Source organism: Tachypleus tridentatus, chromosome 8 (assembly GCF_004210375.1).
Source record: "Tachypleus tridentatus isolate NWPU-2018 chromosome 8, ASM421037v1, whole genome shotgun sequence".
Taxonomy (NCBI): domain Eukaryota; kingdom Metazoa; phylum Arthropoda; class Merostomata; order Xiphosura; family Limulidae; genus Tachypleus; species Tachypleus tridentatus.
The window spans coordinates 52,721,465-52,748,645 of NC_134832.1; the positions used below are offsets into that span (position 1 = coordinate 52,721,465).

The 27,181-nt window shown below is 29.3% G+C and overlaps 1 protein-coding gene across 3 annotated transcripts in view; it reads right to left on the reverse strand.

Moving 5' to 3' along the window:
* Positions 1-27,181, reverse strand: part of LOC143222407 (epithelial sodium channel subunit alpha-like) — a 293,985-nt gene that overhangs the window by 244,040 nt on the left and 22,764 nt on the right. For all 3 annotated transcript variants that reach the window (XM_076448896.1, XM_076448894.1, XM_076448895.1), the window contains one exon: positions 26,682-26,839. In XM_076448896.1, coding sequence (XP_076305011.1) covers positions 26,682-26,839 — 158 coding nt within the window. The remainder of the gene's footprint in view (positions 1-26,681; positions 26,840-27,181) is intronic.

A 27,181-nucleotide genomic window follows, 5' to 3' on the forward strand; every position in this document is an offset into this window, starting at 1 on the left:
GATGGAAGAACTGATAAATTTGTGACCAGTACTATTTCTATGCGATGATTATTTTAAGGTCATAACAAACAAAATGAAACACATTATGAGTCAACTGATTCACATAATAAAGTTAATATCTGAAAGATGGAAGAACTGATAAATTTGTGACCAGTACTATTTCTATGCGATGATTATTTTAAGGTCATAACAAACAAAATGAAACACATTATGAGTCAACTGATTCACATAATAAAGTTAATATCTGAAAGATGGAAGAACTGATAAATTGGTGACCAGTACTATTTCTATGCGATGATTATTTTAAGGTCATAACAAACAAAATGAAACACATTATGAGTCAACTGATTCACATAATAAAGTTAATATCTGAAAGATGGAAGAACTGATAAATTGGTGACCAGTACTATTTCTATGCGATGATTATTTTAAGGTCATAACAAACAAAATGAAACACATTATGAGTCAACTGATTCACATAATAAAGTTAATATCTGAAAGATGGAAGAACTGATAAATTGGTGACCAGTACTATTTCTATGCGATGATTATTTTAAGGTCATAACAAACAAAATGAAACACATTATGAGTCAACTGATTCACATAATAAAGTTAATATCTGAAAGATGGAAGAACTGATAAATTGGTGACCAGTACTATTTCTATGCGATGATTATTTTAAGGTCATAACAAACAAAATGAAACACATTATGAGTCAACTGATTCACATAATAAAGTTAATATCTGAAAGATGGAAGAACTGATAAATTTGTGACCAGTACTATTTCTATGCGATGATTATTTTAAGGTCATAACAAACAAAATGAAACACATTATGAGTCAACTGATTCACATAATAAAGTTAATATCTGAAAGATGGAAGAACTGATAAATTGGTGACCAGTACTATTTCTATGCGATGATTATTTTAAGGTCATAACAAACAAAATGAAACACATTATGAGTCAACTGATTCACATAATAAAGTTAATATCTGAAAGATGGAAGAACTGATAAATTGGTGACCAGTACTATTTCTATGCGATGATTATTTTAAGGTCATAACAAACAAAATGAAACACATTATGAGTCAACTGATTCACATAATAAAGTTAATATCTGAAAGATGGAAGAACTGATAAATTGGTGACCAGTACTATTTCTATGCGATGATTATTTTAAGGTCATAACAAACAAAATGAAACACATTATGAGTCAACTGATTCACATAATAAAGTTAATATCTGAAAGATGGAAGAACTGATAAATTGGTGACCAGTACTATTTCTATGCGATGATTATTTTAAGGTCATAACAAACAAAATGAAACACATTATGAGTCAACTGATTCACATAATAAAGTTAATATCTGAAAGATGGAAGAACTGATAAATTGGTGACCAGTACTATTTCTATGCGATGATTATTTTAAGGTCATAACAAACAAAATGAAACACATTATGAGTCAACTGATTCACATAATAAAGTTAATATCTGAAAGATGGAAGAACTGATAAATTGGTGACCAGTACTATTTCTATGCGATGATTATTTTAAGGTCATAACAAACAAAATGAAACACATTATGAGTCAACTGATTCACATAATAAAGTTAATATCTGAAAGATGGAAGAACTGATAAATTGGTGACCAGTACTATTTCTATGCGATGATTATTTTAAGGTCATAACAAACAAAATGAAACACATTATGAGTCAACTGATTCACATAATAAAGTTAATATCTGAAAGATGGAAGAACTGATAAATTTGTGACCAGTACTATTTCTATGCGATGATTATTTTAAGGTCATAACAAACAAAATGAAACACATTATGAGTCAACTGATTCACATAATAAAGTTAATATCTGAAAGATGGAAGAACTGATAAATTTGTGACCAGTACTATTTCTATGCGATGATTATTTTAAGGTCATAACAAACAAAATGAAACACATTATGAGTCAACTGATTCACATAATAAAGTTAATATCTGAAAGATGGAAGAACTGATAAATTGGTGACCAGTACTATTTCTATGCGATGATTATTTTAAGGTCATAACAAACAAAATGAAACACATTATGAGTCAACTGATTCACATAATAAAGTTAATATCTGAAAGATGGAAGAACTGATAAATTTGTGACCAGTACTATTTCTATGCGATGATTATTTTAAGGTCATAACAAACAAAATGAAACACATTATGAGTCAACTGATTCACATAATAAAGTTAATATCTGAAAGATGGAAGAACTGATAAATTGGTGACCAGTACTATTTCTATGCGATGATTATTTTAAGGTCATAACAAACAAAATGAAACACATTATGAGTCAACTGATTCACATAATAAAGTTAATATCTGAAAGATGGAAGAACTGATAAATTGGTGACCAGTACTATTTCTATGCGATGATTATTTTAAGGTCATAACAAACAAAATGAAACACATTATGAGTCAACTGATTCACATAATAAAGTTAATATCTGAAAGATGGAAGAACTGATAAATTGGTGACCAGTACTATTTCTATGCGATGATTATTTTAAGGTCATAACAAACAAAATGAAACACATTATGAGTCAACTGATTCACATAATAAAGTTAATATCTGAAAGATGGAAGAACTGATAAATTGGTGACCAGTACTATTTCTATGCGATGATTATTTTAAGGTCATAACAAACAAAATGAAACACATTATGAGTCAACTGATTCACATAATAAAGTTAATATCTGAAAGATGGAAGAACTGATAAATTGGTGACCAGTACTATTTCTATGCGATGATTATTTTAAGGTCATAACAAACAAAATGAAACACATTATGAGTCAACTGATTCACATAATAAAGTTAATATCTGAAAGATGGAAGAACTGATAAATTGGTGACCAGTACTATTTCTATGCGATGATTATTTTAAGGTCATAACAAACAAAATGAAACACATTATGAGTCAACTGATTCACATAATAAAGTTAATATCTGATTCACATAATAAAGTTAATATCTGAAAGATGGAAGAACTGATAAATTGGTGACCAGTACTATTTCTATGCGATGATTATTTTAAGGTCATAACAAACAAAATGAAACACATTATGAGTCAACTGATTCACATAATAAAGTTAATATCTGAAAGATGGAAGAACTGATAAATTGGTGACCAGTACTATTTCTATGCGATGATTATTTTAAGGTCATAACAAACAAAATGAAACACATTATGAGTCAACTGATTCACATAATAAAGTTAATATCTGAAAGATGGAAGAACTGATAAATTGGTGACCAGTACTATTTCTATGCGATGATTATTTTAAGGTCATAACAAACAAAATGAAACACATTATGAGTCAACTGATTCACATAATAAAGTTAATATCTGAAAGATGGAAGAACTGATAAATTGGTGACCAGTACTATTTCTATGCGATGATTATTTTAAGGTCATAACAAACAAAATGAAACACATTATGAGTCAACTGATTCACATAATAAAGTTAATATCTGAAAGATGGAAGAACTGATAAATTGGTGACCAGTACTATTTCTATGCGATGATTATTTTAAGGTCATAACAAACAAAATGAAACACATTATGAGTCAACTGATTCACATAATAAAGTTAATATCTGAAAGATGGAAGAACTGATAAATTTGTGACCAGTACTATTTCTATGCGATGATTATTTTAAGGTCATAACAAACAAAATGAAACACATTATGAGTCAACTGATTCACATAATAAAGTTAATATCTGAAAGATGGAAGAACTGATAAATTGGTGACCAGTACTATTTCTATGCGATGATTATTTTAAGGTCATAACAAACAAAATGAAACACATTATGAGTCAACTGATTCACATAATAAAGTTAATATCTGAAAGATGGAAGAACTGATAAATTGGTGACCAGTACTATTTCTATGCGATGATTATTTTAAGGTCATAACAAACAAAATGAAACACATTATGAGTCAACTGATTCACATAATAAAGTTAATATCTGAAAGATGGAAGAACTGATAAATTGGTGACCAGTACTATTTCTATGCGATGATTATTTTAAGGTCATAACAAACAAAATGAAACACATTATGAGTCAACTGATTCACATAATAAAGTTAATATCTGAAAGATGGAAGAACTGATAAATTGGTGACCAGTACTATTTCTATGCGATGATTATTTTAAGGTCATAACAAACAAAATGAAACACATTATGAGTCAACTGATTCACATAATAAAGTTAATATCTGAAAGATGGAAGAACTGATAAATTGGTGACCAGTACTATTTCTATGCGATGATTATTTTAAGGTCATAACAAACAAAATGAAACACATTATGAGTCAACTGATTCACATAATAAAGTTAATATCTGAAAGATGGAAGAACTGATAAATTGGTGACCAGTACTATTTCTATGCGATGATTATTTTAAGGTCATAACAAACAAAATGAAACACATTATGAGTCAACTGATTCACATAATAAAGTTAATATCTGAAAGATGGAAGAACTGATAAATTGGTGACCAGTACTATTTCTATGCGATGATTATTTTAAGGTCATAACAAACAAAATGAAACACATTATGAGTCAACTGATTCACATAATAAAGTTAATATCTGAAAGATGGAAGAACTGATAAATTGGTGACCAGTACTATTTCTATGCGATGATTATTTTAAGGTCATAACAAACAAAATGAAACACATTATGAGTCAACTGATTCACATAATAAAGTTAATATCTGAAAGATGGAAGAACTGATAAATTGGTGACCAGTACTATTTCTATGCGATGATTATTTTAAGGTCATAACAAACAAAATGAAACACATTATGAGTCAACTGATTCACATAATAAAGTTAATATCTGAAAGATGGAAGAACTGATAAATTGGTGACCAGTACTATTTCTATGCGATGATTATTTTAAGGTCATAACAAACAAAATGAAACACATTATGAGTCAACTGATTCACATAATAAAGTTAATATCTGAAAGATGGAAGAACTGATAAATTGGTGACCAGTACTATTTCTATGCGATGATTATTTTAAGGTCATAACAAACAAAATGAAACACATTATGAGTCAACTGATTCACATAATAAAGTTAATATCTGAAAGATGGAAGAACTGATAAATTGGTGACCAGTACTATTTCTATGCGATGATTATTTTAAGGTCATAACAAACAAAATGAAACACATTATGAGTCAACTGATTCACATAATAAAGTTAATATCTGAAAGATGGAAGAACTGATAAATTGGTGACCAGTACTATTTCTATGCGATGATTATTTTAAGGTCATAACAAACAAAATGAAACACATTATGAGTCAACTGATTCACATAATAAAGTTAATATCTGAAAGATGGAAGAACTGATAAATTGGTGACCAGTACTATTTCTATGCGATGATTATTTTAAGGTCATAACAAACAAAATGAAACACATTATGAGTCAACTGATTCACATAATAAAGTTAATATCTGAAAGATGGAAGAACTGATAAATTGGTGACCAGTACTATTTCTATGCGATGATTATTTTAAGGTCATAACAAACAAAATGAAACACATTATGAGTCAACTGATTCACATAATAAAGTTAATATCTGAAAGATGGAAGAACTGATAAATTGGTGACCAGTACTATTTCTATGCGATGATTATTTTAAGGTCATAACAAACAAAATGAAACACATTATGAGTCAACTGATTCACATAATAAAGTTAATATCTGAAAGATGGAAGAACTGATAAATTGGTGACCAGTACTATTTCTATGCGATGATTATTTTAAGGTCATAACAAACAAAATGAAACACATTATGAGTCAACTGATTCACATAATAAAGTTAATATCTGAAAGATGGAAGAACTGATAAATTGGTGACCAGTACTATTTCTATGCGATGATTATTTTAAGGTCATAACAAACAAAATGAAACACATTATGAGTCAACTGATTCACATAATAAAGTTAATATCTGAAAGATGGAAGAACTGATAAATTGGTGACCAGTACTATTTCTATGCGATGATTATTTTAAGGTCATAACAAACAAAATGAAACACATTATGAGTCAACTGATTCACATAATAAAGTTAATATCTGAAAGATGGAAGAACTGATAAATTGGTGACCAGTACTATTTCTATGCGATGATTATTTTAAGGTCATAACAAACAAAATGAAACACATTATGAGTCAACTGATTCACATAATAAAGTTAATATCTGAAAGATGGAAGAACTGATAAATTGGTGACCAGTACTATTTCTATGCGATGATTATTTTAAGGTCATAACAAACAAAATGAAACACATTATGAGTCAACTGATTCACATAATAAAGTTAATATCTGAAAGATGGAAGAACTGATAAATTGGTGACCAGTACTATTTCTATGCGATGATTATTTTAAGGTCATAACAAACAAAATGAAACACATTATGAGTCAACTGATTCACATAATAAAGTTAATATCTGAAAGATGGAAGAACTGATAAATTGGTGACCAGTACTATTTCTATGCGATGATTATTTTAAGGTCATAACAAACAAAATGAAACACATTATGAGTCAACTGATTCACATAATAAAGTTAATATCTGAAAGATGGAAGAACTGATAAATTGGTGACCAGTACTATTTCTATGCGATGATTATTTTAAGGTCATAACAAACAAAATGAAACACATTATGAGTCAACTGATTCACATAATAAAGTTAATATCTGAAAGATGGAAGAACTGATAAATTGGTGACCAGTACTATTTCTATGCGATGATTATTTTAAGGTCATAACAAACAAAATGAAACACATTATGAGTCAACTGATTCACATAATAAAGTTAATATCTGAAAGATGGAAGAACTGATAAATTGGTGACCAGTACTATTTCTATGCGATGATTATTTTAAGGTCATAACAAACAAAATGAAACACATTATGAGTCAACTGATTCACATAATAAAGTTAATATCTGAAAGATGGAAGAACTGATAAATTGGTGACCAGTACTATTTCTATGCGATGATTATTTTAAGGTCATAACAAACAAAATGAAACACATTATGAGTCAACTGATTCACATAATAAAGTTAATATCTGAAAGATGGAAGAACTGATAAATTGGTGACCAGTACTATTTCTATGCGATGATTATTTTAAGGTCATAACAAACAAAATGAAACACATTATGAGTCAACTGATTCACATAATAAAGTTAATATCTGAAAGATGGAAGAACTGATAAATTGGTGACCAGTACTATTTCTATGCGATGATTATTTTAAGGTCATAACAAACAAAATGAAACACATTATGAGTCAACTGATTCACATAATAAAGTTAATATCTGAAAGATGGAAGAACTGATAAATTGGTGACCAGTACTATTTCTATGCGATGATTATTTTAAGGTCATAACAAACAAAATGAAACACATTATGAGTCAACTGATTCACATAATAAAGTTAATATCTGAAAGATGGAAGAACTGATAAATTGGTGACCAGTACTATTTCTATGCGATGATTATTTTAAGGTCATAACAAACAAAATGAAACACATTATGAGTCAACTGATTCACATAATAAAGTTAATATCTGAAAGATGGAAGAACTGATAAATTGGTGACCAGTACTATTTCTATGCGATGATTATTTTAAGGTCATAACAAACAAAATGAAACACATTATGAGTCAACTGATTCACATAATAAAGTTAATATCTGAAAGATGGAAGAACTGATAAATTGGTGACCAGTACTATTTCTATGCGATGATTATTTTAAGGTCATAACAAACAAAATGAAACACATTATGAGTCAACTGATTCACATAATAAAGTTAATATCTGAAAGATGGAAGAACTGATAAATTGGTGACCAGTACTATTTCTATGCGATGATTATTTTAAGGTCATAACAAACAAAATGAAACACATTATGAGTCAACTGATTCACATAATAAAGTTAATATCTGAAAGATGGAAGAACTGATAAATTGGTGACCAGTACTATTTCTATGCGATGATTATTTTAAGGTCATAACAAACAAAATGAAACACATTATGAGTCAACTGATTCACATAATAAAGTTAATATCTGAAAGATGGAAGAACTGATAAATTGGTGACCAGTACTATTTCTATGCGATGATTATTTTAAGGTCATAACAAACAAAATGAAACACATTATGAGTCAACTGATTCACATAATAAAGTTAATATCTGAAAGATGGAAGAACTGATAAATTGGTGACCAGTACTATTTCTATGCGATGATTATTTTAAGGTCATAACAAACAAAATGAAACACATTATGAGTCAACTGATTCACATAATAAAGTTAATATCTGAAAGATGGAAGAACTGATAAATTGGTGACCAGTACTATTTCTATGCGATGATTATTTTAAGGTCATAACAAACAAAATGAAACACATTATGAGTCAACTGATTCACATAATAAAGTTAATATCTGAAAGATGGAAGAACTGATAAATTGGTGACCAGTACTATTTCTATGCGATGATTATTTTAAGGTCATAACAAACAAAATGAAACACATTATGAGTCAACTGATTCACATAATAAAGTTAATATCTGAAAGATGGAAGAACTGATAAATTGGTGACCAGTACTATTTCTATGCGATGATTATTTTAAGGTCATAACAAACAAAATGAAACACATTATGAGTCAACTGATTCACATAATAAAGTTAATATCTGAAAGATGGAAGAACTGATAAATTGGTGACCAGTACTATTTCTATGCGATGATTATTTTAAGGTCATAACAAACAAAATGAAACACATTATGAGTCAACTGATTCACATAATAAAGTTAATATCTGAAAGATGGAAGAACTGATAAATTGGTGACCAGTACTATTTCTATGCGATGATTATTTTAAGGTCATAACAAACAAAATGAAACACATTATGAGTCAACTGATTCACATAATAAAGTTAATATCTGAAAGATGGAAGAACTGATAAATTGGTGACCAGTACTATTTCTATGCGATGATTATTTTAAGGTCATAACAAACAAAATGAAACACATTATGAGTCAACTGATTCACATAATAAAGTTAATATCTGAAAGATGGAAGAACTGATAAATTTGTGACCAGTACTATTTCTATGCGATGATTATTTTAAGGTCATAACAAACAAAATGAAACACATTATGAGTCAACTGATTCACATAATAAAGTTAATATCTGAAAGATGGAAGAACTGATAAATTGGTGACCAGTACTATTTCTATGCGATGATTATTTTAAGGTCATAACAAACAAAATGAAACACATTATGAGTCAACTGATTCACATAATAAAGTTAATATCTGAAAGATGGAAGAACTGATAAATTGGTGACCAGTACTATTTCTATGCGATGATTATTTTAAGGTCATAACAAACAAAATGAAACACATTATGAGTCAACTGATTCACATAATAAAGTTAATATCTGAAAGATGGAAGAACTGATAAATTGGTGACCAGTACTATTTCTATGCGATGATTATTTTAAGGTCATAACAAACAAAATGAAACACATTATGAGTCAACTGATTCACATAATAAAGTTAATATCTGAAAGATGGAAGAACTGATAAATTGGTGACCAGTACTATTTCTATGCGATGATTATTTTAAGGTCATAACAAACAAAATGAAACACATTATGAGTCAACTGATTCACATAATAAAGTTAATATCTGAAAGATGGAAGAACTGATAAATTGGTGACCAGTACTATTTCTATGCGATGATTATTTTAAGGTCATAACAAACAAAATGAAACACATTATGAGTCAACTGATTCACATAATAAAGTTAATATCTGAAAGATGGAAGAACTGATAAATTGGTGACCAGTACTATTTCTATGCGATGATTATTTTAAGGTCATAACAAACAAAATGAAACACATTATGAGTCAACTGATTCACATAATAAAGTTAATATCTGAAAGATGGAAGAACTGATAAATTGGTGACCAGTACTATTTCTATGCGATGATTATTTTAAGGTCATAACAAACAAAATGAAACACATTATGAGTCAACTGATTCACATAATAAAGTTAATATCTGAAAGATGGAAGAACTGATAAATTGGTGACCAGTACTATTTCTATGCGATGATTATTTTAAGGTCATAACAAACAAAATGAAACACATTATGAGTCAACTGATTCACATAATAAAGTTAATATCTGAAAGATGGAAGAACTGATAAATTGGTGACCAGTACTATTTCTATGCGATGATTATTTTAAGGTCATAACAAACAAAATGAAACACATTATGAGTCAACTGATTCACATAATAAAGTTAATATCTGAAAGATGGAAGAACTGATAAATTGGTGACCAGTACTATTTCTATGCGATGATTATTTTAAGGTCATAACAAACAAAATGAAACACATTATGAGTCAACTGATTCACATAATAAAGTTAATATCTGAAAGATGGAAGAACTGATAAATTGGTGACCAGTACTATTTCTATGCGATGATTATTTTAAGGTCATAACAAACAAAATGAAACACATTATGAGTCAACTGATTCACATAATAAAGTTAATATCTGAAAGATGGAAGAACTGATAAATTGGTGACCAGTACTATTTCTATGCGATGATTATTTTAAGGTCATAACAAACAAAATGAAACACATTATGAGTCAACTGATTCACATAATAAAGTTAATATCTGAAAGATGGAAGAACTGATAAATTGGTGACCAGTACTATTTCTATGCGATGATTATTTTAAGGTCATAACAAACAAAATGAAACACATTATGAGTCAACTGATTCACATAATAAAGTTAATATCTGAAAGATGGAAGAACTGATAAATTGGTGACCAGTACTATTTCTATGCGATGATTATTTTAAGGTCATAACAAACAAAATGAAACACATTATGAGTCAACTGATTCACATAATAAAGTTAATATCTGAAAGATGGAAGAACTGATAAATTGGTGACCAGTACTATTTCTATGCGATGATTATTTTAAGGTCATAACAAACAAAATGAAACACATTATGAGTCAACTGATTCACATAATAAAGTTAATATCTGAAAGATGGAAGAACTGATAAATTGGTGACCAGTACTATTTCTATGCGATGATTATTTTAAGGTCATAACAAACAAAATGAAACACATTATGAGTCAACTGATTCACATAATAAAGTTAATATCTGAAAGATGGAAGAACTGATAAATTGGTGACCAGTACTATTTCTATGCGATGATTATTTTAAGGTCATAACAAACAAAATGAAACACATTATGAGTCAACTGATTCACATAATAAAGTTAATATCTGAAAGATGGAAGAACTGATAAATTGGTGACCAGTACTATTTCTATGCGATGATTATTTTAAGGTCATAACAAACAAAATGAAACACATTATGAGTCAACTGATTCACATAATAAAGTTAATATCTGAAAGATGGAAGAACTGATAAATTGGTGACCAGTACTATTTCTATGCGATGATTATTTTAAGGTCATAACAAACAAAATGAAACACATTATGAGTCAACTGATTCACATAATAAAGTTAATATCTGAAAGATGGAAGAACTGATAAATTGGTGACCAGTACTATTTCTATGCGATGATTATTTTAAGGTCATAACAAACAAAATGAAACACATTATGAGTCAACTGATTCACATAATAAAGTTAATATCTGAAAGATGGAAGAACTGATAAATTGGTGACCAGTACTATTTCTATGCGATGATTATTTTAAGGTCATAACAAACAAAATGAAACACATTATGAGTCAACTGATTCACATAATAAAGTTAATATCTGAAAGATGGAAGAACTGATAAATTGGTGACCAGTACTATTTCTATGCGATGATTATTTTAAGGTCATAACAAACAAAATGAAACACATTATGAGTCAACTGATTCACATAATAAAGTTAATATCTGAAAGATGGAAGAACTGATAAATTGGTGACCAGTACTATTTCTATGCGATGATTATTTTAAGGTCATAACAAACAAAATGAAACACATTATGAGTCAACTGATTCACATAATAAAGTTAATATCTGAAAGATGGAAGAACTGATAAATTGGTGACCAGTACTATTTCTATGCGATGATTATTTTAAGGTCATAACAAACAAAATGAAACACATTATGAGTCAACTGATTCACATAATAAAGTTAATATCTGAAAGATGGAAGAACTGATAAATTGGTGACCAGTACTATTTCTATGCGATGATTATTTTAAGGTCATAACAAACAAAATGAAACACATTATGAGTCAACTGATTCACATAATAAAGTTAATATCTGAAAGATGGAAGAACTGATAAATTGGTGACCAGTACTATTTCTATGCGATGATTATTTTAAGGTCATAACAAACAAAATGAAACACATTATGAGTCAACTGATTCACATAATAAAGTTAATATCTGAAAGATGGAAGAACTGATAAATTGGTGACCAGTACTATTTCTATGCGATGATTATTTTAAGGTCATAACAAACAAAATGAAACACATTATGAGTCAACTGATTCACATAATAAAGTTAATATCTGAAAGATGGAAGAACTGATAAATTGGTGACCAGTACTATTTCTATGCGATGATTATTTTAAGGTCATAACAAACAAAATGAAACACATTATGAGTCAACTGATTCACATAATAAAGTTAATATCTGAAAGATGGAAGAACTGATAAATTGGTGACCAGTACTATTTCTATGCGATGATTATTTTAAGGTCATAACAAACAAAATGAAACACATTATGAGTCAACTGATTCACATAATAAAGTTAATATCTGAAAGATGGAAGAACTGATAAATTGGTGACCAGTACTATTTCTATGCGATGATTATTTTAAGGTCATAACAAACAAAATGAAACACATTATGAGTCAACTGATTCACATAATAAAGTTAATATCTGAAAGATGGAAGAACTGATAAATTGGTGACCAGTACTATTTCTATGCGATGATTATTTTAAGGTCATAACAAACAAAATGAAACACATTATGAGTCAACTGATTCACATAATAAAGTTAATATCTGAAAGATGGAAGAACTGATAAATTGGTGACCAGTACTATTTCTATGCGATGATTATTTTAAGGTCATAACAAACAAAATGAAACACATTATGAGTCAACTGATTCACATAATAAAGTTAATATCTGAAAGATGGAAGAACTGATAAATTGGTGACCAGTACTATTTCTATGCGATGATTATTTTAAGGTCATAACAAACAAAATGAAACACATTATGAGTCAACTGATTCACATAATAAAGTTAATATCTGAAAGATGGAAGAACTGATAAATTGGTGACCAGTACTATTTCTATGCGATGATTATTTTAAGGTCATAACAAACAAAATGAAACACATTATGAGTCAACTGATTCACATAATAAAGTTAATATCTGAAAGATGGAAGAACTGATAAATTGGTGACCAGTACTATTTCTATGCGATGATTATTTTAAGGTCATAACAAACAAAATGAAACACATTATGAGTCAACTGATTCACATAATAAAGTTAATATCTGAAAGATGGAAGAACTGATAAATTGGTGACCAGTACTATTTCTATGCGATGATTATTTTAAGGTCATAACAAACAAAATGAAACACATTATGAGTCAACTGATTCACATAATAAAGTTAATATCTGAAAGATGGAAGAACTGATAAATTGGTGACCAGTACTATTTCTATGCGATGATTATTTTAAGGTCATAACAAACAAAATGAAACACATTATGAGTCAACTGATTCACATAATAAAGTTAATATCTGAAAGATGGAAGAACTGATAAATTGGTGACCAGTACTATTTCTATGCGATGATTATTTTAAGGTCATAACAAACAAAATGAAACACATTATGAGTCAACTGATTCACATAATAAAGTTAATATCTGAAAGATGGAAGAACTGATAAATTGGTGACCAGTACTATTTCTATGCGATGATTATTTTAAGGTCATAACAAACAAAATGAAACACATTATGAGTCAACTGATTCACATAATAAAGTTAATATCTGAAAGATGGAAGAACTGATAAATTGGTGACCAGTACTATTTCTATGCGATGATTATTTTAAGGTCATAACAAACAAAATGAAACACATTATGAGTCAACTGATTCACATAATAAAGTTAATATCTGAAAGATGGAAGAACTGATAAATTGGTGACCAGTACTATTTCTATGCGATGATTATTTTAAGGTCATAACAAACAAAATGAAACACATTATGAGTCAACTGATTCACATAATAAAGTTAATATCTGAAAGATGGAAGAACTGATAAATTGGTGACCAGTACTATTTCTATGCGATGATTATTTTAAGGTCATAACAAACAAAATGAAACACATTATGAGTCAACTGATTCACATAATAAAGTTAATATCTGAAAGATGGAAGAACTGATAAATTGGTGACCAGTACTATTTCTATGCGATGATTATTTTAAGGTCATAACAAACAAAATGAAACACATTATGAGTCAACTGATTCACATAATAAAGTTAATATCTGAAAGATGGAAGAACTGATAAATTGGTGACCAGTACTATTTCTATGCGATGATTATTTTAAGGTCATAACAAACAAAATGAAACACATTATGAGTCAACTGATTCACATAATAAAGTTAATATCTGAAAGATGGAAGAACTGATAAATTGGTGACCAGTACTATTTCTATGCGATGATTATTTTAAGGTCATAACAAACAAAATGAAACACATTATGAGTCAACTGATTCACATAATAAAGTTAATATCTGAAAGATGGAAGAACTGATAAATTGGTGACCAGTACTATTTCTATGCGATGATTATTTTAAGGTCATAACAAACAAAATGAAACACATTATGAGTCAACTGATTCACATAATAAAGTTAATATCTGAAAGATGGAAGAACTGATAAATTGGTGACCAGTACTATTTCTATGCGATGATTATTTTAAGGTCATAACAAACAAAATGAAACACATTATGAGTCAACTGATTCACATAATAAAGTTAATATCTGAAAGATGGAAGAACTGATAAATTGGTGACCAGTACTATTTCTATGCGATGATTATTTTAAGGTCATAACAAACAAAATGAAACACATTATGAGTCAACTGATTCACATAATAAAGTTAATATCTGAAAGATGGAAGAACTGATAAATTGGTGACCAGTACTATTTCTATGCGATGATTATTTTAAGGTCATAACAAACAAAATGAAACACATTATGAGTCAACTGATTCACATAATAAAGTTAATATCTGAAAGATGGAAGAACTGATAAATTGGTGACCAGTACTATTTCTATGCGATGATTATTTTAAGGTCATAACAAACAAAATGAAACACATTATGAGTCAACTGATTCACATAATAAAGTTAATATCTGAAAGATGGAAGAACTGATAAATTGGTGACCAGTACTATTTCTATGCGATGATTATTTTAAGGTCATAACAAACAAAATGAAACACATTATGAGTCAACTGATTCACATAATAAAGTTAATATCTGAAAGATGGAAGAACTGATAAATTGGTGACCAGTACTATTTCTATGCGATGATTATTTTAAGGTCATAACAAACAAAATGAAACACATTATGAGTCAACTGATTCACATAATAAAGTTAATATCTGAAAGATGGAAGAACTGATAAATTGGTGACCAGTACTATTTCTATGCGATGATTATTTTAAGGTCATAACAAACAAAATGAAACACATTATGAGTCAACTGATTCACATAATAAAGTTAATATCTGAAAGATGGAAGAACTGATAAATTGGTGACCAGTACTATTTCTATGCGATGATTATTTTAAGGTCATAACAAACAAAATGAAACACATTATGAGTCAACTGATTCACATAATAAAGTTAATATCTGAAAGATGGAAGAACTGATAAATTGGTGACCAGTACTATTTCTATGCGATGATTATTTTAAGGTCATAACAAACAAAATGAAACACATTATGAGTCAACTGATTCACATAATAAAGTTAATATCTGAAAGATGGAAGAACTGATAAATTGGTGACCAGTACTATTTCTATGCGATGATTATTTTAAGGTCATAACAAACAAAATGAAACACATTATGAGTCAACTGATTCACATAATAAAGTTAATATCTGAAAGATGGAAGAACTGATAAATTGGTGACCAGTACTATTTCTATGCGATGATTATTTTAAGGTCATAACAAACAAAATGAAACACATTATGAGTCAACTGATTCACATAATAAAGTTAATATCTGAAAGATGGAAGAACTGATAAATTGGTGACCAGTACTATTTCTATGCGATGATTATTTTAAGGTCATAACAAACAAAATGAAACACATTATGAGTCAACTGATTCACATAATAAAGTTAATATCTGAAAGATGGAAGAACTGATAAATTGGTGACCAGTACTATTTCTATGCGATGATTATTTTAAGGTCATAACAAACAAAATGAAACACATTATGAGTCAACTGATTCACATAATAAAGTTAATATCTGAAAGATGGAAGAACTGATAAATTGGTGACCAGTACTATTTCTATGCGATGATTATTTTAAGGTCATAACAAACAAAATGAAACACATTATGAGTCAACTGATTCACATAATAAAGTTAATATCTGAAAGATGGAAGAACTGATAAATTGGTGACCAGTACTATTTCTATGCGATGATTATTTTAAGGTCATAACAAACAAAATGAAACACATTATGAGTCAACTGATTCACATAATAAAGTTAATATCTGAAAGATGGAAGAACTGATAAATTGGTGACCAGTACTATTTCTATGCGATGATTATTTTAAGGTCATAACAAACAAAATGAAACACATTATGAGTCAACTGATTCACATAATAAAGTTAATATCTGAAAGATGGAAGAACTGATAAATTGGTGACCAGTACTATTTCTATGCGATGATTATTTTAAGGTCATAACAAACAAAATGAAACACATTATGAGTCAACTGATTCACATAATAAAGTTAATATCTGAAAGATGGAAGAACTGATAAATTGGTGACCAGTACTATTTCTATGCGATGATTATTTTAAGGTCATAACAAACAAAATGAAACACATTATGAGTCAACTGATTCACATAATAAAGTTAATATCTGAAAGATGGAAGAACTGATAAATTGGTGACCAGTACTATTTCTATGCGATGATTATTTTAAGGTCATAACAAACAAAATGAAACACATTATGAGTCAACTGATTCACATAATAAAGTTAATATCTGAAAGATGGAAGAACTGATAAATTGGTGACCAGTACTATTTCTATGCGATGATTATTTTAAGGTCATAACAAACAAAATGAAACACATTATGAGTCAACTGATTCACATAATAAAGTTAATATCTGAAAGATGGAAGAACTGATAAATTGGTGACCAGTACTATTTCTATGCGATGATTATTTTAAGGTCATAACAAACAAAATGAAACACATTATGAGTCAACTGATTCACATAATAAAGTTAATATCTGAAAGATGGAAGAACTGATAAATTGGTGACCAGTACTATTTCTATGCGATGATTATTTTAAGGTCATAACAAACAAAATGAAACACATTATGAGTCAACTGATTCACATAATAAAGTTAATATCTGAAAGATGGAAGAACTGATAAATTGGTGACCAGTACTATTTCTATGCGATGATTATTTTAAGGTCATAACAAACAAAATGAAACACATTATGAGTCAACTGATTCACATAATAAAGTTAATATCTGAAAGATGGAAGAACTGATAAATTGGTGACCAGTACTATTTCTATGCGATGATTATTTTAAGGTCATAACAAACAAAATGAAACACATTATGAGTCAACTGATTCACATAATAAAGTTAATATCTGAAAGATGGAAGAACTGATAAATTGGTGACCAGTACTATTTCTATGCGATGATTATTTTAAGGTCATAACAAACAAAATGAAACACATTATGAGTCAACTGATTCACATAATAAAGTTAATATCTGAAAGATGGAAGAACTGATAAATTGGTGACCAGTACTATTTCTATGCGATGATTATTTTAAGGTCATAACAAACAAAATGAAACACATTATGAGTCAACTGATTCACATAATAAAGTTAATATCTGAAAGATGGAAGAACTGATAAATTGGTGACCAGTACTATTTCTATGCGATGATTATTTTAAGGTCATAACAAACAAAATGAAACACATTATGAGTCAACTGATTCACATAATAAAGTTAATATCTGAAAGATGGAAGAACTGATAAATTGGTGACCAGTACTATTTCTATGCGATGATTATTTTAAGGTCATAACAAACAAAATGAAACACATTATGAGTCAACTGATTCACATAATAAAGTTAATATCTGAAAGATGGAAGAACTGATAAATTGGTGACCAGTACTATTTCTATGCGATGATTATTTTAAGGTCATAACAAACAAAATGAAACACATTATGAGTCAACTGATTCACATAATAAAGTTAATATCTGAAAGATGGAAGAACTGATAAATTGGTGACCAGTACTATTTCTATGCGATGATTATTTTAAGGTCATAACAAACAAAATGAAACACATTATGAGTCAACTGATTCACATAATAAAGTTAATATCTGAAAGATGGAAGAACTGATAAATTGGTGACCAGTACTATTTCTATGCGATGATTATTTTAAGGTCATAACAAACAAAATGAAACACATTATGAGTCAACTGATTCACATAATAAAGTTAATATCTGAAAGATGGAAGAACTGATAAATTGGTGACCAGTACTATTTCTATGCGATGATTATTTTAAGGTCATAACAAACAAAATGAAACACATTATGAGTCAACTGATTCACATAATAAAGTTAATATCTGAAAGATGGAAGAACTGATAAATTGGTGACCAGTACTATTTCTATGCGATGATTATTTTAAGGTCATAACAAACAAAATGAAACACATTATGAGTCAACTGATTCACATAATAAAGTTAATATCTGAAAGATGGAAGAACTGATAAATTGGTGACCAGTACTATTTCTATGCGATGATTATTTTAAGGTCATAACAAACAAAATGAAACACATTATGAGTCAACTGATTCACATAATAAAGTTAATATCTGAAAGATGGAAGAACTGATAAATTGGTGACCAGTACTATTTCTATGCGATGATTATTTTAAGGTCATAACAAACAAAATGAAACACATTATGAGTCAACTGATTCACATAATAAAGTTAATATCTGAAAGATGGAAGAACTGATAAATTTGTGACCAGTACTATTTCTATGCGATGATTATTTTAAGGTCATAACAAACAAAATGAAACACATTATGAGTCAACTGATTCACATAATAAAGTTAATATCTGAAAGATGGAAGAACTGATAAATTGGTGACCAGTACTATTTCTATGCGATGATTATTTTAAGGTCATAACAAACAAAATGAAACACATTATGAGTCAACTGATTCACATAATAAAGTTAATATCTGAAAGATGGAAGAACTGATAAATTGGTGACCAGTACTATTTCTATGCGATGATTATTTTAAGGTCATAACAAACAAAATGAAACACATTATGAGTCAACTGATTCACATAATAAAGTTAATATCTGAAAGATGGAAGAACTGATAAATTGGTGACCAGTACTATTTCTATGCGATGATTATTTTAAGGTCATAACAAACAAAATGAAACACATTATGAGTCAACTGATTCACATAATAAAGTTAATATCTGAAAGATGGAAGAACTGATAAATTTGTGACCAGTACTATTTCTATGCGATGATTATTTTAAGGTCATAACAAACAAAATGAAACACATTATGAGTCAACTGATTCACATAATAAAGTTAATATCTGAAAGATGGAAGAACTGATAAATTGGTGACCAGTACTATTTCTATGCGATGATTATTTTAAGGTCATAACAAACAAAATGAAACACATTATGAGTCAACTGATTCACATAATAAAGTTAATATCTGAAAGATGGAAGAACTGATAAATTGGTGACCAGTACTATTTCTATGCGATGATTATTTTAAGGTCATAACAAACAAAATGAAACACATTATGAGTCAACTGATTCACATAATAAAGTTAATATCTGAAAGATGGAAGAACTGATAAATTGGTGACCAGTACTATTTCTATGCGATGATTATTTTAAGGTCATAACAAACAAAATGAAACACATTATGAGTCAACTGATTCACATAATAAAGTTAATATCTGAAAGATGGAAGAACTGATAAATTGGTGACCAGTACTATTTCTATGCGATGATTATTTTAAGGTCATAACAAACAAAATGAAACACATTATGAGTCAACTGATTCACATAATAAAGTTAATATCTGAAAGATGGAAGAACTGATAAATTGGTGACCAGTACTATTTCTATGCGATGATTATTTTAAGGTCATAACAAACAAAATGAAACACATTATGAGTCAACTGATTCACATAATAAAGTTAATATCTGAAAGATGGAAGAACTGATAAATTGGTGACCAGTACTATTTCTATGCGATGATTATTTTAAGGTCATAACAAACAAAATGAAACACATTATGAGTCAACTGATTCACATAATAAAGTTAATATCTGAAAGATGGAAGAACTGATAAATTGGTGACCAGTACTATTTCTATGCGATGATTATTTTAAGGTCATAACAAACAAAATGAAACACATTATGAGTCAACTGATTCACATAATAAAGTTAATATCTGAAAGATGGAAGAACTGATAAATTTGTGACCAGTACTATTTCTATGCGATGATTATTTTAAGGTCATAACAAACAAAATGAAACACATTATGAGTCAACTGATTCACATAATAAAGTTAATATCTGAAAGATGGAAGAACTGATAAATTGGTGACCAGTACTATTTCTATGCGATGATTATTTTAAGGTCATAACAAACAAAATGAAACACATTATGAGTCAACTGATTCACATAATAAAGTTAATATCTGAAAGATGGAAGAACTGATAAATTGGTGACCAGTACTATTTCTATGCGATGATTATTTTAAGGTCATAACAAACAAAATGAAACACATTATGAGTCAACTGATTCACATAATAAAGTTAATATCTGAAAGATGGAAGAACTGATAAATTGGTGACCAGTACTATTTCTATGCGATGATTATTTTAAGGTCATAACAAACAAAATGAAACACATTATGAGTCAACTGATTCACATAATAAAGTTAATATCTGAAAGATGGAAGAACTGATAAATTGGTGACCAGTACTATTTCTATGCGATGATTATTTTAAGGTCATAACAAACAAAATGAAACACATTATGAGTCAACTGATTCACATAATAAAGTTAATATCTGAAAGATGGAAGAACTGATAAATTGGTGACCAGTACTATTTCTATGCGATGATTATTTTAAGGTCATAACAAACAAAATGAAACACATTATGAGTCAACTGATTCACATAATAAAGTTAATATCTGAAAGATGGAAGAACTGATAAATTGGTGACCAGTACTATTTCTATGCGATGATTATTTTAAGGTCATAACAAACAAAATGAAACACATTATGAGTCAACTGATTCACATAATAAAGTTAATATCTGAAAGATGAAAGAACTGATAAATTGGTGACCAGTACTATTTCTATACGATGATTATTTTAAGGTCATAACAAACAAAATGAAACACATTATGAGTCAACTGATTCACATAATAAAGTTAATATCTGAAAGATGGAAGAACTGATAAATTTGTGACCAGTACTATTTCTATGCGATGATTATTTTAAGGTCATAACAAACAAAATGAAACACATTATGAGTCAACTGATTCACATAATAAAGTTAATATCTGAAAGATGGAAGAACTGATAAATTTGTGACCAGTACTATTTCTATGCGATGATTATTTTAAGGTCATAACAAACAAAATGAAACACATTATGAGTCAACTGATTCACATAATAAAGTTAATATCTGAAAGATGGAAGAACTGATAAATTGGTGACCAGTACTATTTCTATGCGATGATTATTTTAAGGTCATAACAAACAAAATGAAACACATTATGAGTCAACTGATTCACATAATAAAGTTAATATCTGAAAGATGGAAGAACTGATAAATTGGTGATCAGTACTATTTCTATGCGATGATTATTTTAAGGTCATAACAAACAAAATGAAACACATTATGAGTCAACTGATTCACATAATAAAGTTAATATCTGAAAGATGGAAGAACTGATAAATTGGTGACCAGTACTATTTCTATGCGATGATTATTTTAAGGTCATAACAAACAAAATGAAACACATTATGAGTCAACTGATTCACATAATAAAGTTAATATCTGAAAGATGGAAGAACTGATAAATTTGTGACCAGTACTATTTCTATGCGATGATTATTTTAAGGTCATAACAAACAAAATGAAACACATTATGAGTCAACTGATTCACATAATAAAGTTAATATCTGAAAGATGGAAGAACTGATAAATTTGTGACCAGTACTATTTCTATGCGATGATTATTTTAAGGTCATAACAAACAAAATGAAACACATTATGAGTCAACTGATTCACATAATAAAGTTAATATCTGAAAGATGGAAGAACTGATAAATTTGTGACCAGTACTATTTCTATGCGATGATTATTTTAAGGTCATAACAAACAAAATAAAACACTTTATGAGTCAACTGATTCACATAATAAAGTTAATATCTGAAAGATGGAAGAACTGATAAATTGGTGACCAGTACTATTTCTATGCGATGATTATTTTAAGGTCATAACAAACAAAATGAAACACATTATGAGTCAACTGATTCACATAATAAAGTTAATATCTGAAAGATGGAAGAACTGATAAATTGGTGACCAGTACTATTTCTATGCGATGATTATTTTAAGGTCATAACAAACAAAATAAAACACTTTATGAGTCAACTGATTCATATAATAAAGTTAATGTCTGAAAGATGGAAGAACTGATAAATTTGTGACCAGTACTATTTCTATGCGATGATTATTTTAAGGTCATAACAAACAAAATGAAACACATTATGAGTCAACTGATTCACATAATAAAGTTAATATCTGAAAGATGGAAGAACTGATAAATTTGTGACCAGTACTATTTCTATGCGATGATTATTTTAAGGTCATAACAAACAAAATGAAACACATTATGAGTCAACTGATTCACATAATAAAGTTAATATCTGAAAGATGGAAGAACTGATAAATTGGTGACCAGTACTATTTCTATGCGATGATTATTTTAAGGTCATAACAAACAAAATGAAACACATTATGAGTCAACTGATTCACATAATAAAGTTAATATCTGAAAGATGAAAGAACTGATAAATTGGTGACCAGTACTATTTCTATACGATGATTATTTTAAGGTCATAACAAACAAAATGAAACACATTATGAGTCAACTGATTCACATAATAAAGTTAATATCTGAAAGATGGAAGAACTGATAAATTGGTGACCAGTACTATTTCTATGCGATGATTATTTTAAGGTTATAAGAAACAAAATGAAACACATTATGAGTCAACTGATTCACATAATAAAGTTAATATCTGAAAGATGAAAGAACTGATAAATTGGTGATCAGTACTATTTCTATGCGATGATTATTTTAAGGTCATAACAAACAAAATGAAACACATTGTGAGTCAACTGATTCACATAATAAAGTTAATATCTGAAAGATGGAAGAACTGATAAATTTGTGACCAGTACTATTTCTATGCGATGATTATTTTAAGGTGATAACAATCAAAATGAAACACATTATGAGTCAACTGATTCACATAATAAAGTTAATATCTGAAAGATGAAAGAACTGATAAATTGGTGACCAGTACTATTTCTATACGATGATTATTTTAAGGTCATAACAAACAAAATGAAACACATTATGAGTCAACTGATTCACATAATAAAGTTAATATCTGAAAGATGAAAGAACTGATTAATTGGTGATCAGTACTATTTCTATGCGATGATTATTTTAAGGTCATAACAAACAAAATGAAACACATTATGGGTCAACTGATTCATATAATAAAGTTATTATCTGAAAGATGTAAGAGCTGATAAATTTGTGACCAATACTATTTCTATGCGATGATTATTTTAAGGTCATAACAAACAAAATGAAACACATTATGGGTCAACTGATTCACATAATAAAGTTAATATCTGAAAGATGGAAGAGCTGATAAATTTGTGACCAGTACTATTTCTATGCGATGATTATTTTAAGGTCATAACAAACAAAATGAAACACATTATGAGTCAACTGATTCACATAATAACGTTAATATCTGAAAGATGAAAGAACTGATAAATTGGTGACCAGTACTATTTCTATACGATGATTATTTTAAGGTCATAACAAACAAATTGAAACACGTTATGAGTCAACTGATTCACATAATAAATTTAATATCTGAAAGATGGAAGAACTGATAAATTGGTGACCAGTACTATTTCTATGCGATGATTATTTTAAGGTCATAACAAACAAAATGAAACACATTATGAGTCAACTGATTCACATAATAAAGTTAATATCTGAAAGATGGAAGAACTGATAAATTGGTGACCAGTACTATTTCTATGCGATGATTATTTTAAGGTCATAACAAACAAAATGAAACACATTGTGAGTCAACTGATTCACATAATAAAGTTAATATCTGAAAGATGAATGAAGTGATAAATTGGTGACCAGTACTATTTCTATGCGATGATTATTTTAAGGTCATAACAAACATAATGAAACACTTTATGAGTCAACTGATTCATAAGAGCCAGACATACTGGTGTGTCCTCCCGCTTGGACAGCGTTAAGCCTACGGATTTACAACGTTAAAATCAGGGGTTCGATACCATTTGGTAGACACAGCAGATAGTCTGTGTGACTTTGCTATAAAAAAACTTACTGATATATTTATGATGATATACGTTGTGTGATGATAAATCTTGCGCACCAAAATAATGAAATTTTTAGAGTTATAGATTTTGTGAAAAACATTCGACTGAATAATTCATAACTATTTGAGGTAGTTTGTTGTTAAGAACAAACTACAAAATGGGCTATCTGTGCTTTGCCGACGACGGGTATGAAACTCGATTTATAGAGTTGTAAATCCGCAGATATGCCGCTGTGTCACTGGGAGGCTTTGAGGTAGGTATTCAGCAAATTGTTGTTGGAGGGATATCATAAGGGCAATTGACACATTGTACAGAAATAGGATATTTTATGTAGTTAATGCCTTGCTTTCAATCATTCCTTCTAAGAGGGCCCAGCATGGCTAAGTGTTTAAGGAACTCGACTCGTAATCCAAGGGTCACGGATTCGAATCCCTGTTACACCAAGCATGCTCGCCCTTTCAGCCATGAGTGTGTTATAATGTTACGGTCAATCCCACTATTCGTTGGTAAAAGAGTAGCCCAAGAGTTGGGGGTGGGTGGCGATGACTAGCTGCTTTCCCTCTAGTCTTACACTGCTAAATTAGGGACGGCTAGTGTAGATAGCCCTCGTGTAGCTTTGAGCGAAATTAAAAACAAATAAACAAACAATTTCTGAGATAAAGCAGGAAATACGTTTTTTTATTTTTCGTGATTAATACATAATGTGAAGACAGTGTCTAATATCGTAGACAAGCAAAGAAATAAACGGGAAAAAATGTTACATTAATTTTGCCCACATAATTACAGAACGTTATATTTACGTTTAAATGGACCAATGACTGCATTTACAACACAATCTGAACACGTCAGTCCTGGTGGATCAAATACCAGTAGTGGAAATGTAATCGATAATTACCAAGACAATATACCAAGGTTAAATTTACCAGTAACAAAACAGGAAACAAAAGCCTTGTACAGTTAAAAGTATTAATATTGTTTTGAATGGATATTATCCTAAGTTACTCAAAAAACATACAGAAAATTGTATGTATAAATAAAGTCTGGCCGAGAAACTTGATGCAGATATACAGTGGAAACGTTGGAATAATACAGTTTTCCTAATTATGGATAACTGGTTTGGTTTGAATTTCGCGCAAAGCTACACGAGAGCTATTTGCGCTAGCCGTCCCTAATTCAGCAGTGTAAGACTAGAGGGAAGGCAGCTAGTCAACACCACCCACAACCAACTCTTGGACTACTCTTTTACCAACAAATAGTGAAATTGACTGTAACATTATAACGCCCCCATGGCTGAAAGAGCGAGCATCTTTGGTGCGATGGGGAGTCGAACGCCTTAGCCCACCTGGCCATGCCAAACCATTGTACCGTGGGACCTTTCAAGTTGATACAGCGATTTTGTTTAATTTGTTTTTGTTTCAGCTTGTTTTTAAGTTAAAATAACAAATTATATATATATATATACACACACACACAAACAAATAAAGCAGGCTTACAATTCTATATAACATTTCTGTTGTTATTGTCGCATAGAATCTTTAGCATACTTTACCTGTTGAATTTTCAGATCATAATCCTTTCCAGGTTCCAGCAATACTCCATCAGTAGTAGTAAATTCAGGTACATAGTTCTTGTGGTGAATGACCAGTTTGGCTTGCACGTTTTCCGATAACACCTCATTTGGTTCCAGGTTTACTATGGCCAAACATTCTGTTCAAAGTGGGTATAAAGAAACTCGTCACAGTCATGTAATAGCTTCTGTGTCAATTTAAAATGACCATTAAAATATTGTATAATTTTTTAGATTTTGTCATGAGGACTTAAGTAATTTCGACATTTTTAGCTGAGGTTAAATAAACATTTATTTTACAATTGTACATCTGATAGGGTTGTTACTGTCTCGATTCGCGTATCATAAGTTTATTTCGAATATTGACGTAAAGCTTTTTGTCGCACAGAACCGAATAACTTATACGAACACATCTTACAGTTGACCAGGAGTTTCCATAATTAACTTTTGCTTGCAGTTTTAAAACAAATAAACCATAAGGA